Source organism: Pogona vitticeps, chromosome 4 (assembly GCF_051106095.1).
Source record: "Pogona vitticeps strain Pit_001003342236 chromosome 4, PviZW2.1, whole genome shotgun sequence".
NCBI lineage: Eukaryota > Metazoa > Chordata > Lepidosauria > Squamata > Agamidae > Pogona > Pogona vitticeps.
The window spans coordinates 179,422,977-179,438,606 of NC_135786.1; the positions used below are offsets into that span (position 1 = coordinate 179,422,977).

At 40.5% G+C, this 15,630-nt stretch overlaps 1 protein-coding gene across 1 annotated transcript; it reads right to left on the reverse strand.

The window, feature by feature from the left end:
• Positions 1-1,080: 1,080 nt before the first annotated feature.
• Positions 1,081-14,943, reverse strand: IMPA2 (inositol monophosphatase 2). The gene is made up of 8 exons (XM_020793497.3): positions 14,676-14,943; positions 12,490-12,623; positions 9,209-9,313; positions 7,336-7,381; positions 5,756-5,864; positions 4,283-4,391; positions 3,216-3,367; positions 1,081-2,529 (listed from the first exon to the last, which is right to left on the reverse strand). Exons 1-8 carry the CDS (start codon positions 14,790-14,792, stop codon positions 2,414-2,416), a joined length of 888 nt encoding a protein of 295 aa, XP_020649156.3. The 5' UTR covers positions 14,793-14,943; the 3' UTR covers positions 1,081-2,413.
• Between the last annotated feature and the right edge of the window lie 687 nt (positions 14,944-15,630).

The following is a 15,630-nucleotide window of genomic DNA, read 5'->3' on the forward strand; positions in this document are numbered from 1 at the left end:
GTGAACAGTTAATGGAAACAGTCCTGGGAAACCTGAATTCCCCAGTGCAACTTTATATGAGTGTGTGCAAGAGAATTTGCATTTCCCTTGCTGCGTAGTAGCACCCTGAGTTACAAAGCACAATACAAATAACACGAATAAGTAGCACTATAAGACCTTCTCTACTGCCATTCAATGAATTCCTTCCTCCTGTGGTAATTATTCAGGTATGGCACTAACCAGAATGTGTATTGCATTATTAATCTGCAAACGTAAATTATAAACTAGGTAACAAGTAGACATGGTATATTTGTATTCGTATTCCTGGAGATATAAATATGAATATCAGCACTACAGGTGCCTGGGAAAACCGGACCCTGCCCCTGAACCAATAAGTCCACTTACCACTCACCACGCAGCACACATGGCTGACATAACTCTTGTGCCAATCTGGGAAGCCATATAGCCAGCACTTCTTTGCCTCCCCGTGCAGCCAATCACTCTGGTAAGAAGGCAGGAGGAAGCATCTCCCTGCTCAGCTGTTGAACAGTCAGCTGCGCAGGGAGGCAGGGAAGCGCCAGTTGGGTTGTTTCCCTGATTGGTGCAATGAAAATAATGCTGGCTGAAAGTGGACCTGCCGGTTTGTGGGGTAGGTCTGGTTTTCCCAAACACCTGTGGTGCCAATATTCATATTTGTAGCAAAAGGGATACGAATACGAATATCCAGTGTCTAGTAGCAAGCCAGCATTGAGTTTAGGCCTGATACTTGACACCCTGTGAATACCAGTATTCTGTTACATGAGTGGACTGACTTTAGGTTTTTGGGATATTATTTGTTTTTCTTAAGAACATCTAGGTCCCAAAAACTGCCAGTCACAACAAAATGTCTCAAAAAGATAGACAATTACAGTATTTGCAAAACCAGAGATGGAAATATTACTAAAAAAATACTTAACCATTTAGTTCACTGTTTAAGTGAGCTCATCAATCTAATTCAGTTAAGGTTACTCCCTTAGAAGGGGCAACTTTTTATCAGCAATTTGATTTTAGATTGCCACTTGAATTTAAATGAGATCAACACAGTTTAACCAGAAAGAAGTAAAAACAAAATACCTTCATTTCAAGACCAGCATAATTCAAAATTCAAGACACATGAGCATTATTTGCTTTTTTTGTTGCTGTTGAACTCTACCGCACATATTCCAGAACAGAGACAAAAATCTGATCTAAAATTTATCCTTACAGCAGAAACTCATTTTTGAAGGGAAATTTTCAGTCAAACTGTTTTAGTGTATCATCGGTAGTTTGACAATTTAACACTGAACATAACTCCTAAACTATTTTGAAATCAAGTTAATTATATTTTAAATTTAAACTGACAGCATTTTGGCATTATTTATAGAATTTTGAATGATCACAAATGCTGTTAACTGTATTCCTGCTGCCCTCCCTTTGTGCAGAGCAAGGTGCCTCGCAGCGTATGCTCAGATCAGGTATTTATTTTCTATTCCAGAACTGGAGCTTGCACACAAATCCTTTCAGACATAAATCTATTCCCGTTTTTTGCCTAGCCTTTTATGGTTTAGCAGCCGAAATCAGGAGGGGAAAAAGGGCTTTGTTGGAACTACTCTTAACCCAATCTGAGTTTGAAATGCTTGCTGATCTCCTCTTGCAAGTCACCTGAAAATCAACCAGAAGACCCCAAACTATATTCTTTTGATTCCTGTCCTGCTGAATCTCTATGTTCATTTTTAAGAAGTGCAACAATTATGTTCTTCTCTTTAAACCAACCTAAAGAATTCTGATTGGCAGAAAAATACTGCTGTTCATGTCCTCATCAGCACTAACGGTGACTATTTGTATCATTCCTTGTGCAAGTATACTACACAGTTCAAGGATATGTCTCATTTCCATTTATATTAGTATGAACATCTAAACATCTGTTTAATGCTGGTACTCCTAACCTCAGAAAAGAGCAGTATTTTTTTCTCAAGTACAGTTAGATGAGAGGACTTCAGGCACATGATTTAAAACCACTTGTCCCTTGCAGTGGAACAAAAAACTAATTTACCTGAGATCTGTTCCAAGTTACACCTGTGTAAAACAAACAAATACAAGACACCACCCCACCCTGTTTCATCTTGAAGAGACAAGAAACCAATTCAGTGTGGGGTGTCTGTAGGTTTTTTTTAAGCTGAAATAAATTCTCATTAAAAAGGAGTCAAGTAGCTTACAAAAATTAAATGTTTCCCTTCACCTTCCTATAATGCAAGTAAAACCTTTTCACTATGCTTTTGCTATATATACTATACAAGGAACACTCTGCTAAATCATTTACCCTTTATATTATCCATTTTAAATTGCAGGTAGTGAGGGTCGCTCCAAAATGGCAGGCTTTTTTTTTCTTGTTACTTTCATAAGTGTTTAAGTCTGGTCAATTTTCATCATCCCGTCTATAGTGAATTGGTTGTATTTCCTGAGCTATGAATGTAGCCATCTCCTGAGTACCTGCTGCAACAACACGGCATGACATCAGGTCTAGAGGTCCACCTAATGAGAAGACAGGAATTTAGTCAAGAAAAGAAAAAAGACACATAATTTGAATCCAGAAGCAAGAGCCACTATGACATAATGACTCATACTATTTCTGGCATAATCAATCTGATGCATACAGAAAGGAGCAACATACAGTTAAGTACTACTGCCCTTTATGATAATGAAAAACAACCTGCTTCAAAACTGAGATACTACTGGTTGCTTATTTATAGGAATCACAATAATAGCATTCCCCCCACCTTATTGTTCATTTTGGTTCCAGAATAGAGTATTTGCACAATGGGTATTTCCAGTCTGCTTCCTGAAAGACAGTCTTCTGTACCAATATAAAGCTTTGGGCAACAGTGAGGAAAGGCCTGGACTGTAGTATGTTCAGCACCGGGGGAAATTAAAATTGGGTAGAAGCAGCATACATGAATCTCCATAGCACTGGACACAGCCTTCTCATTTTAGAATTTTAATTTTCCCTTGGCCTCAAGAAACACCCACTTTTAATAATAATCAAGATAAACAGTCCACTGAAACAAACAGGAAAGTTTGCCTCTGATATAACTATAAACAAAGGTATAATCATAGAATTCCTCCTATGAAAAAAATAGCTTTCTAAACACAAATTCCACACATTTGTCTTTCTAAACACGAATTCCACACACTTTGCTTTAAAAAGCATATTCGCTTACCTGAAGTATCCATCACCACACCACCTGCTTCTCTGATAATAACAGTAGCTGCTGCCAGATCCCAGCAATGCAGGCCAAACTGATAATATGCATCTGCAGCACCAGATGCCAAGTGACAGAGTGCCAAGGTCGCACTTCCAATTACACGAACACTGTAATATATCAGATTTTTTTTGGGGGGGGGAGAAGAGGCACAAAACCTGTTAAACAACTGTAGTTGACAAAAAGTCAAAGAGTGTCTACTCATGAGCAACATTTTAAAAATACATCTTTTTTGTAGTACTTATGTTGCATACACAAACTGGTACAGACATGAAACAAATTACTGTACATTGTTATCTTGAAAAACCATCCCAGAATTCCTGATATATGACCAAACATTCTTTTCCTTTTTATCATTTCATTACAGATGTTAAGGCAGCAACATGTTTATGTTACATATTCTAATTCTCCTAACAATTCTGTTGTGATAACTTGTGCCTATGGGAGGGTGCCAATATCATCATCAGGAGACAGTTTTCAGTAAACAAGAATGTCCTACTTGTAGAAATCCCTTCTATCATGTGGAAGCCTTGGGTGCCATGGGAAAAGAGAAGGAAGTCTTTAATTCACTGCAGCCCAGCAGAAGGAGAATTCCTATGATTAAAGACATCCTCCTCCTGTGGCTTCCCCACAATGAAAAGGATTACAAGGAAGCAGAAAAGCTGCAGAACACAACTTCGTAATCTCCAAAAATTGCTCTGGCTAATAATACCCTTCAGCAGATATAGTTATGCCACCAGGAATTCAGCCAATACAAGTTTGCCTTCAGAAACCTCATGGGAAAAAGGAGAGACTTCTTGATGCTGACACTGGAAATGGCATCAAGGAATAAATATTTCTATTTGTCCACAACAATCTTCCCTAATAGTGCAGAGAAAGGGGGAAGTCTGGGGATTCTATACGTTAAATTTTCACTCAAATGACACTTTTGACTGGATGATTTGAACAGATGATTCCTTAATTGAAATTAGGATTAAAAGTTTCCTTTACCAAGTTGTTTTGATTTTGCAGAATGAAAATCTTACCCGTGAGCTTGGGCCTTGAGCAATCGCTCCATGTTACTAAGAAATACTTTTAAAGTGTCAGGGTCTCGCTTTGGGCCAATCTCTGTTAAAATCAAGGCCTTTGAGATATCTGCAAGATAAATGGTTGATGAATTATTTCAACCGCTGTTCAAAGCATTTTTTCCAATTTGCACTGTTAAAATGTTTTTGAGATTTTACAATAACATTCAATTTTCATGTAGCTATATCTTTTAAAGGTTCTCTTTTAAGAGGCATTGTTTTTCTCAGTATGTTCCACACCAGCAATACTTCATATTGTGAAACTATGGAAAGGAATGTATCCAGCATCTTCGCCTCAATTCTAAACACATTTATTTGGAAGAAATAACCAGTGGCATACATGGAATGTGCAATGGCATTCATTAAAAAAAATTCCACAACCAAAAACCATTGTAAGTCTTTGGTAATATAAATTTTAGACTACATTAGCCTAAAGACTATATTACTATCTTATGCTGGCAAGTCCAAAGTTAAAAAGATACTGTGAAAGGGATATAACTGGCTTTTATAGTCCCTGTGAAAACAATATTTCCATCTTTGAAGGTCTGTATCAGTAAATCTATTCCATTTCTCTTCAAACAGAAGACATGACAGCAACCTGGAATATCATCAATCTGAAAAGCTGTCAGCATGGAGTCATAACTAGAGATGGGGGTATTTGTATAAGTAGACTATTATCTCCCCCACAGGTGGAAATAATGGACATGCGCTTGACGGAGCCTTCCTATCGCATTGTTGTCTGCAATGGATTAGCCACTCTGCGACCTGACAGACTTGTCATCCTGCCTCCTGCCAGGAGTGGCTAATCCACTGCGGACAATGGCACAATAGGAAGGCTCCATCAAGTGCGCATCCATGGCGGAATGGTGAGTGGACAGTCCGGCCCCATGGGGCCGGACCCTCATTATTTCCACCTCTGGGGGGATATTCATATACAAATATCCCCATCTCTAATCATAACTTTTAATAAGGCCAAAGTCAACTATATTCCACTTGTTGTTCTGTGCCTTCAAGCTGGAACTGACTTATAGCAATTCGAACAGAGCTTTAGAGGTAAGTGAGATATTTAAGGAGTGGTTTTACCAGTTCTATGTCCCCACTGAGTTTTTCATGACTGAGTCTGGATTTGAACCAAAGCCTCCTGAGTTTTTGTCCCTTACTCTACTACACCGCACTGGGTAGCATATCATATTTCACTTACCTACTACTAAAAAGATAGACAACCAAAAGAATAAGCAGGTATCATCAGTTCTGTTATAGCCAAATCTATAGTTATTTATAAAAGCCTCATAAACTACTAGGTTTAAGTCGTTATTGTACAGTGTAAAAATAACAGTGACTATTACATTGTCAATCATGAACCAGCATCAGTTCTCTACATTTGTAATATTTAAAATATTTTGTTAATAGAGTGCTTACAAAATCCAAACCAACCTGTCACGTTTGACACCTGCAGCCTTTTGTCATTACAGTATGCCCCTTGACCTCTTCTACCAGTGTATAACCGTTCTTCGGTGCAGTGATAGATTACACCAAATTCAAGCTTTAGTAATTGTGAGAAAGAAAAAAGAACATGAATGCAGTTTGTAGCCTATGTATACATTCAAACGTATTATCACTATTTTAAATGTGTATTGTTGCACTCTGGGCTACTTATAGTGATAAGAGAAGTTTTGATTATTCCAGACACAACTTTGCATGCTATATATATAACACGTAAGAAATGAGATACTCAGAAAAAGAAATGAGGCCTTCAAAGAAAAGAACGAAGTCCCTACAGTCAAACATGGTGGAGATTCAAAGATGTTTTGGGGTTGCTTTGCTGTTTCTGGCACTGGATGCCTTGACTGTGTGCACCCTATCATGAAATCTGATTATACCAAAGATCTGGGGGTGCAACGTAGTGGCCAATGTCAGAAAGCTACATCTCCACCAGAGGTCATGGGTCTTCCAGCACGACAATGATACTTAACACACTTCAAAAAGCACTTAGAAATGGTTACAAACAAAGCGCTGAAGAGTTCTGAAATGGCCAGAGAGAGACAGCAAATACCGCCAAACAGCCCGGAAAACCCACAACAACCATTGAATGCCAGCATGTGAAAGCCTTTGAGAATACAAAGAAAGAAAGACCTTAGCACAACATTGGACAACACAAACCAGATTGTCCTCAATACATATTATGATTTAGTATGGGTGATAGCACTTGGCAGGAAGCCCACAAACAGACTTGTTTGACAAAGTATAGCTCACGTTTACTGCATATATTAATACTTCTCAGACTAGAATAAGACCTCTGCAATCCCATGGATACATGTGGAAAGGTCTAATCAACAACCAACACTTACAAATGACCTTCCAAAAGGCATCTTCAGTTATATACAATCAACCTAGAACTGACATGGCTTATTTATGTTCCTGTCCAATATGAATAATTAAAAGAAGTTATAAAATTGTTAATGTTGTTACTATGGGTTTTTCTTTGACACATATGCATTTGTTATTCATTTGTCTTGTATTTGATACTTTAAAAAATGAAAATAAAAATATTTTTAAAATACTGAAACACTTAGTAGGGCAAACTATTTTGAGAGAATTATTTTAAAAGGGCCCTGCTTTCAAGAAAACAGAAGTAGTACATTGAGACTACTCATAAATATATTTTTCTACAAGACAAATGAACCTGTTTGACTGAAAGGTTTATATACTCTTCTACCATTTGGAATGTCCTTGGTGTACATACCCATTTATGGTAGCACGTTATAAAACTTTTCAAAAAAAAAAAAAAATAAGGAGTTGTTATGACTGTTGCATGAAGACTGTAAGTACCAAAACCTAGATTTTCACAAACAACCTTGCAGGATACATACACTAAAGGAATTTCTGTGTATTTTGTTTACAACCTTTATATTTTACTAATCTTAAAACCACTAAATTTTTGAAACATGTGTCCTTTATTTCTGCTAGCTGCAGCTGAAGCCTATTTTACTAGTTTATAGAACATTATATTATACCTCTTTGTTAACAGCAAATCCAATGCTAACAGCCACGGTCGGAAACCTGCATAAATAAAATTAATTGTATACTTTTAATACACTTTGTACACAATGATTTTCAACTAGTTACCAAAAATATAATGGTCTGACTAATGTTTTTGTCAAAAACATATAATTATTTTTAAACACACTTTTAACTATTCAGCACTGATTTAATGGAGTTTAGCAGGGCTAAACTTGTGTACCACTGTCACACAAAGAATGGCATAAAAAGTTAATTCTGTCTTGATTCTCAGAAAGTCTTTCCCCCTGTATTAGGATTCTCTATGAGTCATGAGAATCAACAGTAAGGCCTGTGAGTAGCATAGATATGCTACAAAGAAGCCAAGAGAGAATGGCACCTGCTGTTCCAGTGTGAAGGTCTGAGTTCATTTCAAGGGCCAGATTCTAAGGGCTGCTGCCATTACAGAACCTCTATGGAAAACATACAATATATCTGAGATTCCACCAACCTCTGGCTGCTGCCCAGCATTTTACAGACCAATTTCCCCAAGATATTGCAATATTAAGACTTGCACAGGAAGAAGCCATCTACATTATACTAGTAACTGGTTCAAAATTAATTAAATGATAGCAAAATACTTTACAAAATATAATAAAGCTGTAAATCATTACAGTGGTGCCTCGCTATACAGTTACCCCTCATGACAGTTTTTTCGCTAGACATTTGACTTTTTGCGATCGCTACAGCGATTCACAAAACAGTGATTCCTATCGGGGAATTTCGCTGGACAATGTTTGGTCCCTGCTTCGCAAACCAATTTTCACTAGACAACAATTTTGACAGCTCCCTCTGTGCTCGCAAAACAGGCATTTTCGGGACCTAAGCTTCGCAAGAAAGCTATTTAAACAGCTGATCGGTGGTTCGCAAAGCGGCTTTCCTATCCCCGATCTTCGCTAGACAACAACGATTCTTCCCCATTGGAACACATTAAACAGGTTTCAAGGCATTCCGATGGGGAAATGCTTTTCGCTAGACAATGATTTTGCTAAACAGCGATTTCAGTGGAATGGATTATCATCATCTAGTGAGGCACCACTGTACTTTTTTTCTAGAAGAACACAGTTCAAAGATTATCAGAACCAGTGTTTTATTCACTTCCTTGTGGTAATTTCATGCTCACTGTAAATTGATCCCAGTAAGTAGTTAAGATGAACAGTTAAAATTACTGGGGAACCTTTGGAAGTCAGGGGACAGGGGAAGGAAGACTAAAAGCCAGAAATCACAACTGGATGGTCAGTAGTGCTCCCAATCCCAGTGGCAGTGATTCTGCAGTGATTTTTGACTATTAAAGGCTCCCCGCTCCCATTCCAAGACTCCAAATCAGTGGTGTCCAACCTTGGCCCTCCAGGTGTTCTTAGACTACAGCTCCCAGAAGCCTTCACCACCACCTCTGCTGGCCAGGATTTCTGGGATTTGAAGTCCAAGAACATCTGGAGGGCCAAGGTTGGACACCACTGCTCTAAATGCTTCCACAGGGAAAAAGGGAGCCCTGGGAAATCAGAAAAGGAGGAGGGAGAAGTTTTCTATTAATTTAAATTAAATATTCCCATCGCACAATGATGACATCATCCTACTTCTGACATGCCCAGTGCTTTGGAAAAATACTTAGATATTGTTCTCTTAAGTACTATCCTAACTTGTTTAAAATGATAGATGGTAAGAAGAATATGAACATTTAGATTAGTAAATTATTTCTGAACAAGAAAATCAATGTATATGCAAACAACCCTTGTTTGGATAGTCAGGATATGGAAAGATATGTCTAAATAAGAATAACACAGAACATGAGAAAGGAAGGAACAAGGTTTTCACTTGCTGTGCATTTACCTGTGTACAAAATTGCAGGTGCCATCAACAGGATCAATAATCCATGTAGGACTGTCATTGAGTATGCACTTTGAGCCAGCAGCAGTAGCTTCTTCCGCAATAAACCTGTAATTAATGCGCAGTAACACCATGGATGTGAAAATGCAAATTAGTCTTATTGAGGCCTGATATATGTGTCTGTTAAGAGAAAAGCCAGTTTAACCACTGCTAATTTTACTGTAGCTATTTGCTTCCATGTCTGACTTTAAACAGTCACAATGAAGGGGTCTCAGGCATGCTTTGCACATCATGTCAGATATTCCAGAATTTCAGTTGCAGGGAAAGGCTGAAATTTTCAGCATGGCTTTATCAAACCAACAGAAGTTGTTCATCCAAAAAGTAAACTAAAAATATTTCGTCATTTACAAATTTTAAAAATCAAACATATTGAAATAGGGCAAAATTCATTTATTCCTTCTTTGAACAAAATGCTGAATCAACATTTTCTACCTTGGGCTGCTACCTGCAAGAATTAATCGGGCCCAAAAATTCCTAAGGAAAGGATTGTGTTTAATGCCAAGACTAAAATGGCATAAGAAATAATTTCTAGCTATTTTCTGAATATATGATTGCAATTAGTTGCATTTTCTAACATTTCTGCTTGCGCATTTCAAAGACAGAGAAGCTTATGCACAGCACACATTAACTTTAAATGGTCATCTAAGGGGCAATCTTATGTCTGTTTGCCTGCCTGCCTGTCTGTCTGACCACCTATCTATCTACAGTTTGGAGCTTAATGAAAAAGTGTCAGTGAAGTTTTGGGACTGTCAGCTAATTAAGGGCCTAATAAGCTACTCACAGAGTACATTTTTTCATATTAATTAAATTAAATTAAATAAATTACCAAAGGCAACATAAACACCTCACAAGAGTCTAGTATTATAAATATGGTAAAACGGATTCTTGCATCTAACTGCTTTTACCATTTGTACTTCTACCTTCTAAACTTCTTGAATACTGTTTTACATTGCAAAATATTCTGGAAGTTCAGTCATGGCAACTTCCAGATAACCTCACCTGGATGGCTGAGAATCTTTACAGATATATTGCAAGATATTGTACTACAACGAAAATAGTTTAAGCCTGGTCTGAGGATGAGCTCTTATTCTTTTTACATTACAGTGGTGCCCTGCTTGATGATAACCCCGCTTGACGGCAAAATTGCTCAATGAGTTTTTTGCGATCGCTATTGTGATTGCAAAACGATGGTTCCTATGGGTTTTTTTGCTTTACATCGATTAGGTGCCTGCTTCATGAACCATTTGTTCGCAAAATGATGTTTTTTCTGGCTCCGCAAAATAGCTTCCCTTTGCAAAATGGCTTCCCTCCCTTCGCAAAATGGCTATCTTCCGGACAGAAGCTTCGGAAGACAGCGATTCTAAATAGCTGATCAGCAGTTCTCTATGGGCAGTCTTCGCTGGACGATGAGGTATTTCCCCACTGGAACACATTAACCGGTTTTCAATGCATTCAAATTGTTTTTTTCCACTTGACGACGATTTCGCTTAACAGAGGTTTTCCTGGAATGGATTATCATCGTCAAGCAGGGCACCACTGCACTGTGAAAGCCCATACCTTTCTTATAGTATTAATAAAGCCTTAAGAGTACTAATAAGAATATATAATGATATATATGCTGTTATTATTTTCTCACTTGAACAAATCTGTGGCATCTCTATTAAAATTGAATGATAACTGTTTATAGACATTTTAGCTTAGTATCCAATCACGTTAAATTTTACAGGGCTTTTTTTTTTCATTATGTGAACAGATGTCCACTAAGACTGGCAGAAACCACTATATTCATTTCACTAACGGAAAACTAATCTGGATTTCAGAAGACAGAGGCAGGCGTATTTTTAAAAAATTACGTATTTATTGCAGTCTCCGTATTGTATCAACCCCAAAACTGCTGCACTGTTTGAACAGACTAACTTCAGTTTTAAGTTTTGCAGAGAGAGATGTTTTAATAGGCAAATTTGTAAAGTATCCTAAGCAGTAGTGTCCATTTTCTACTGGAAAAAAAACATTGTTATTGTCCTAAAAATAAGATCCAAAGTTAAAATTTACTTACCTCACTATATGTGATATTAGTCAACTTATTTTCCTTCACAACCACATTACAGTCAACCCTCGACTTACAAACGTCCCTAGATACAGTGGTGCCTCATTCCGGATTAACCCTCGCTGTGTGAAACATTGCTCAACGGAAAGTAAAAAGCCATTGGAACGCATTAAACAGCGTTTAATGCGTTCCAATTCGGCCGAATACTCACCGTTGTGTGATGTTCCTGGATGGCCACCTGCCATTTTCGCGCCCTCCCCTCGCTGAACGAGGGCGCGAAAACGCTGTGTGCGACCATTTGGGGGCATGTGGCTGCCATTTTGGACCCACCTAACAGCTGATGGGTGGGTCGCAAAGCGAAGGTCGGTAAGCGAACCGCTTACTGACCTTCGCTCTGTGATTTTCCCCCTATCTAGGTGCCATTTTGCGATCGCATTTGTGATTGCAAAAACGGCATCGTTGCACGGATTCGTCGCTCTACGGAGCGACCGTTGCGCGAGGCACCACTGTACAAACTTTTTGATTTACGAATGGCTCCGTTGGCAAAAATTGGCATCAACTTGTGAACGGAGCTCGACCTATGAATGAGGTCGAGGATCCATTCGCAAGTCAATGCCATTTTTTGTGAACGGAGCTGTTCGTAAATGGCTCCCTGCAAAAAGGCAGGGAAAAAGGGCGGGAAATTCGAATTTCCAGCCCTTTCTCCCTGCCTTTTTGCCTTCAGAGCTCTCAAAGGGCTTCCTCCAAAACCACCGAAGGTGCTGATCGCGGCGGCGGGGACTCCCAGGGAGGTCTCTCAGGGCTTCCCCGACACAATGGGTGACCTCCCTGGAGGTCCCTGCCACCGTGATCAGCGCCTTCGGAGCTCTCAAAGGGCTTCGATGTCGGCCATTGGGATCTAAAGCTTTTCTCAATACACTACAAAACTATGGAAGAAGTCACATATTAAACTGGCAATTCACTATACCAAGATTTATCACTACATGTACACTTAACAGAGGTGTAACAATCCCAGTGCTTTACATAGTGTATCTGTATAAGACCCACATATGTTCCATGCATACAGAGGGCACACCATGTAAACTAATTATTAGTGATACTCCTTGGTCTCAGAAAATTATGTTTCCAAACATAGAGAAAACATAAGTTCCTAGAATAGTACCATGGGCATACCTACCTGTGAGAGGGAAACTTCTCTTTTAGAGCAGAAACAATTAAATTTTCCACAAAGTGATCTGTTTCTGTTACAAGGTCTGCTGCAGATGTTTTGGTAGACACCTGTTTCTCTTCAGTGAGGGCTTTTCTAATAATCTAGAAAGAGGATATCAGATATTATTTCACAAATTATTATCTATAAAACCAAATGCACATAAAATTCTAAATGAAACTGAACAAATGACAAACAGGCAAATGTGAAGTACAAACGGAGGGGACAGGATTACAGTTTGAGATTGAGAAACAAATAGTCAAGGAATACTTTGGTACTTTGAACAAGTTCAAATCTCCAGGGCTGGATTAACAGCATCCAAGAGTATTGAAGGAACTGGCTGAAGAGCTCTCTGAACCACTGTCTACTATTTTGTTTAAATCATGGTGAAGTGCCAGATGATTGGAGGAGGGCTAACACTGTCCCTATCTTCAAAAAGGGCAAAAATAAATTGGGAACTTTAGATCAATCAGCTTTAGATCAATCCCAGGAGAAATCAATTGCTCTGCAAGCACCTTGAAAACAATGCAAGAATAACTAGAAGTCAACATGGCTTTGTCAAAGACAGATCCTGCCATACTAATCTTATTTTCTGATTGAGTAACCTCCCTGGTAAATGGTGGGAATGCTGCACAGTAATATATCTTGGCTTCAGAACTATACAGAACCATACTCAGAGAGTGCTTATCAATGGCTCCTTCTCAAACTGGGAGGAGGTAACAAGTGAGATACCACAAGGCTCATTCCTGGACCCAGCGCTCTTCAACATTTTTAATGATGACTTGGATGAGAGGTGCAGGGAATGCTTATCAAATTGGTAGGCTTGAACACTGGGCTGAAACCAACAGAAACCAACAGAATGGAATTTAACGGGGATAAGCGCACAGTTCAACAGCTAGAGGGTGAAAAACCCAAAACACACAATTACAAGATGGGGGATACTTGTCTCAGTAATACTATGAGCAAGAAGGATCTTGGAATTGCTATAGATCACAAACTGAATATGAGCCAACAGTGCAATGTGGCTACAAAAAAAGGCAAATGCTATTTTAGGATGTGTAAGTTTCAGGAGCATTTGAAGGCCATTTCTAGAGAGAGTGCACTGCTCAGTTGAAAAGAGTTCCACAAGGATTTAACCATTATAACAAAGACCACCTCTCTTAAAATAACTAGGAACCTTCTTTTAAAACAATGACACTGTCCCACTGCATTGAGCAGGTTGACTCCTCTTTTAAGTTGGGTTTTTACTACCTGGCTCTTAACGCAGTCATATCAGGCAAAATCCAAAGAAACAAAACAAATAAAAAGACAAAAACGTGTGGTACCTTAAAAACCAACTATTATGTTTTAATGTGAGCTTTCATAGACAATGCAGGGTTTGTTTATCCAAGAGCAATGTATTGTGTACATTGTAAATGGAAACCTTTTGTGTAAACTTTAAAACAGCAATTCCACTGGCTTGGATTTGAACTCATACAGTATTAGCAACTGGAGAGCACTCCAGTTTCTCAACTAACTTACTTGGAGGAATAAAAAATCATTAGTATGTAACCATCATCAGAAACTACTTCCAGGTCAGGCAACCGCACACTGTTTCATTTTGGAAGAAGTAGCCTTGTTAGTCTGTGCAAGTATCAGGCAAAATCCAAATTTTGTCTGGTATTTAGAATATTTCATTGAAGATCAAGCCTGACTGCTATAACGCGTGAAGTTCGCTACAAAGTAACAGTACAGAAAGTGCACCTCTGAGAACGCGCGGAATACCTTACCTAAATCAACGGCAACTGTGTTAACCTACACGTATCTGTGACTCATGCAACAACCCTGCAAATTGCTAAAGGCTTCCGGTATTCAACTCTGGAGGTCTGGGAACTGTCCACCCAACCAGAAGCTCTGCCGGCCCTTGGCTGCCCGCAGATTAAGATGGGCGGAGGAGATGGCGCGACTGAACGCAAGAAATCCAACATGCTTTTTTCAAGGAGACTTTATGGGGTGAAACCCCATGTTTCGAACCTCTTCCCGTCCAAGACCGGGGAGGTGGGTGCGACGAAGAGCCGGCGGCCCCCCTTTGCTCCGCTCCCCACCCCATAAAGCCTGGCTGGCGGGGGTGCGAGTGGGGGGGGGCAGCTCGGCCGAGGCACGTGGCTGTGGCTCACCTGTCCCGCCTGGCGCGCCAGCTGCACCGCCACCTCCAGGCACTCCTTCCAAGGGTCGTGGTCGCAGCCGAGCGCCGCCGCCGCCGCGGCCCCTTCTTGCTCCCGTCTGGCTTTCATGGCACCCTTTGCCGTTTCGGCTCCGTCTCTTCGCCTCCTCTTCCTCGGGGGACAGCTCTGGGTTCCAAACGCCTGACGGGAGGCTGAGGGGAAGGCAGCTGCCCGTCGAGGAGGCGGCGCTCTGGGGTCCCTTCAACTTTCTTCCGGGGGCTCGGCGTTGCTTGGGCTTCTCCTCCCGCCTCGGGAGGAACGGAAGGAGGGAGGGAGGGAGTTGTTTACTTCAGCCGCACGAGGCGCCGCGGACTCTCCTCCTCAGCCCAGCCGACCTATATTGCTCTGCCTGGGGCCCCCTTCTCGCCTGCCCTGGCTTGCCTTGCCCGCCACACTCCCAGGGAGAAGAGGGGAATCGGGACACCCCTCCGGAGCAACACGCTAGACCCCGCCTCGGCGCCGCCTCCGCGGGCAGAGTGGCGGCGCTTTCCGCCCATCCAGGCTCGCGGCAGCCGTTCAACGCAAAGCCCTTTTGCTGGCTGCTAATTTTAGGACGCTCACCGGGCTGGTTGTAGCAACCGCAAAGGCTGGGCCCTTAAAACAGATAACGAATCACGGGCTGGGGGGTGCGTTTGTGCGTGAAATAGGATGTGGCTCACAGGAAGTTCTTTACTTCTCACGGTCACCCAGTCTCCCCCCCCCCACTCCATCTCCAAACCTTTTCAGATCTGGGCTTTGTCTTTGTCAACCTGCTCCAACCCCCCCCCCCCAAGTCCTACGGATCGGGTTCTAGACGTGTGTGTCCACACACAGAGAGAGAATGCAATGTAATTTGAAAAGAAAAATATTGTTTGCCACAGCTGTGTGGCAAAAACAGTTTCTGCTTATGAGGAACATCAGCCCTTGG

What these genes read in the sequence shown, in the direction of transcription:
- IMPA2 (XM_020793497.3), bottom strand. Translation starts at nt 14,792, where the DNA reads ATGAAAGCCAGACGGGAGCAAGAAGGGGCCGCGGCGGCGGCGGCGCTC. An exon ending in GAGAAGTTTCCCTCTCACAG is followed by an intron (nt 9,314 to 12,489) that starts GTAGGTATGCCC and finishes CATTAATTACAG; the next exon opens with GTTTATTGCGGAAGAAGCTA. An exon ending in CTCAAGGCCCAAGCTCACGG is followed by an intron (nt 3,368 to 4,282) that starts GTAAGATTTTCA and finishes GATATATTACAG; the next exon opens with TGTTCGTGTAATTGGAAGTG.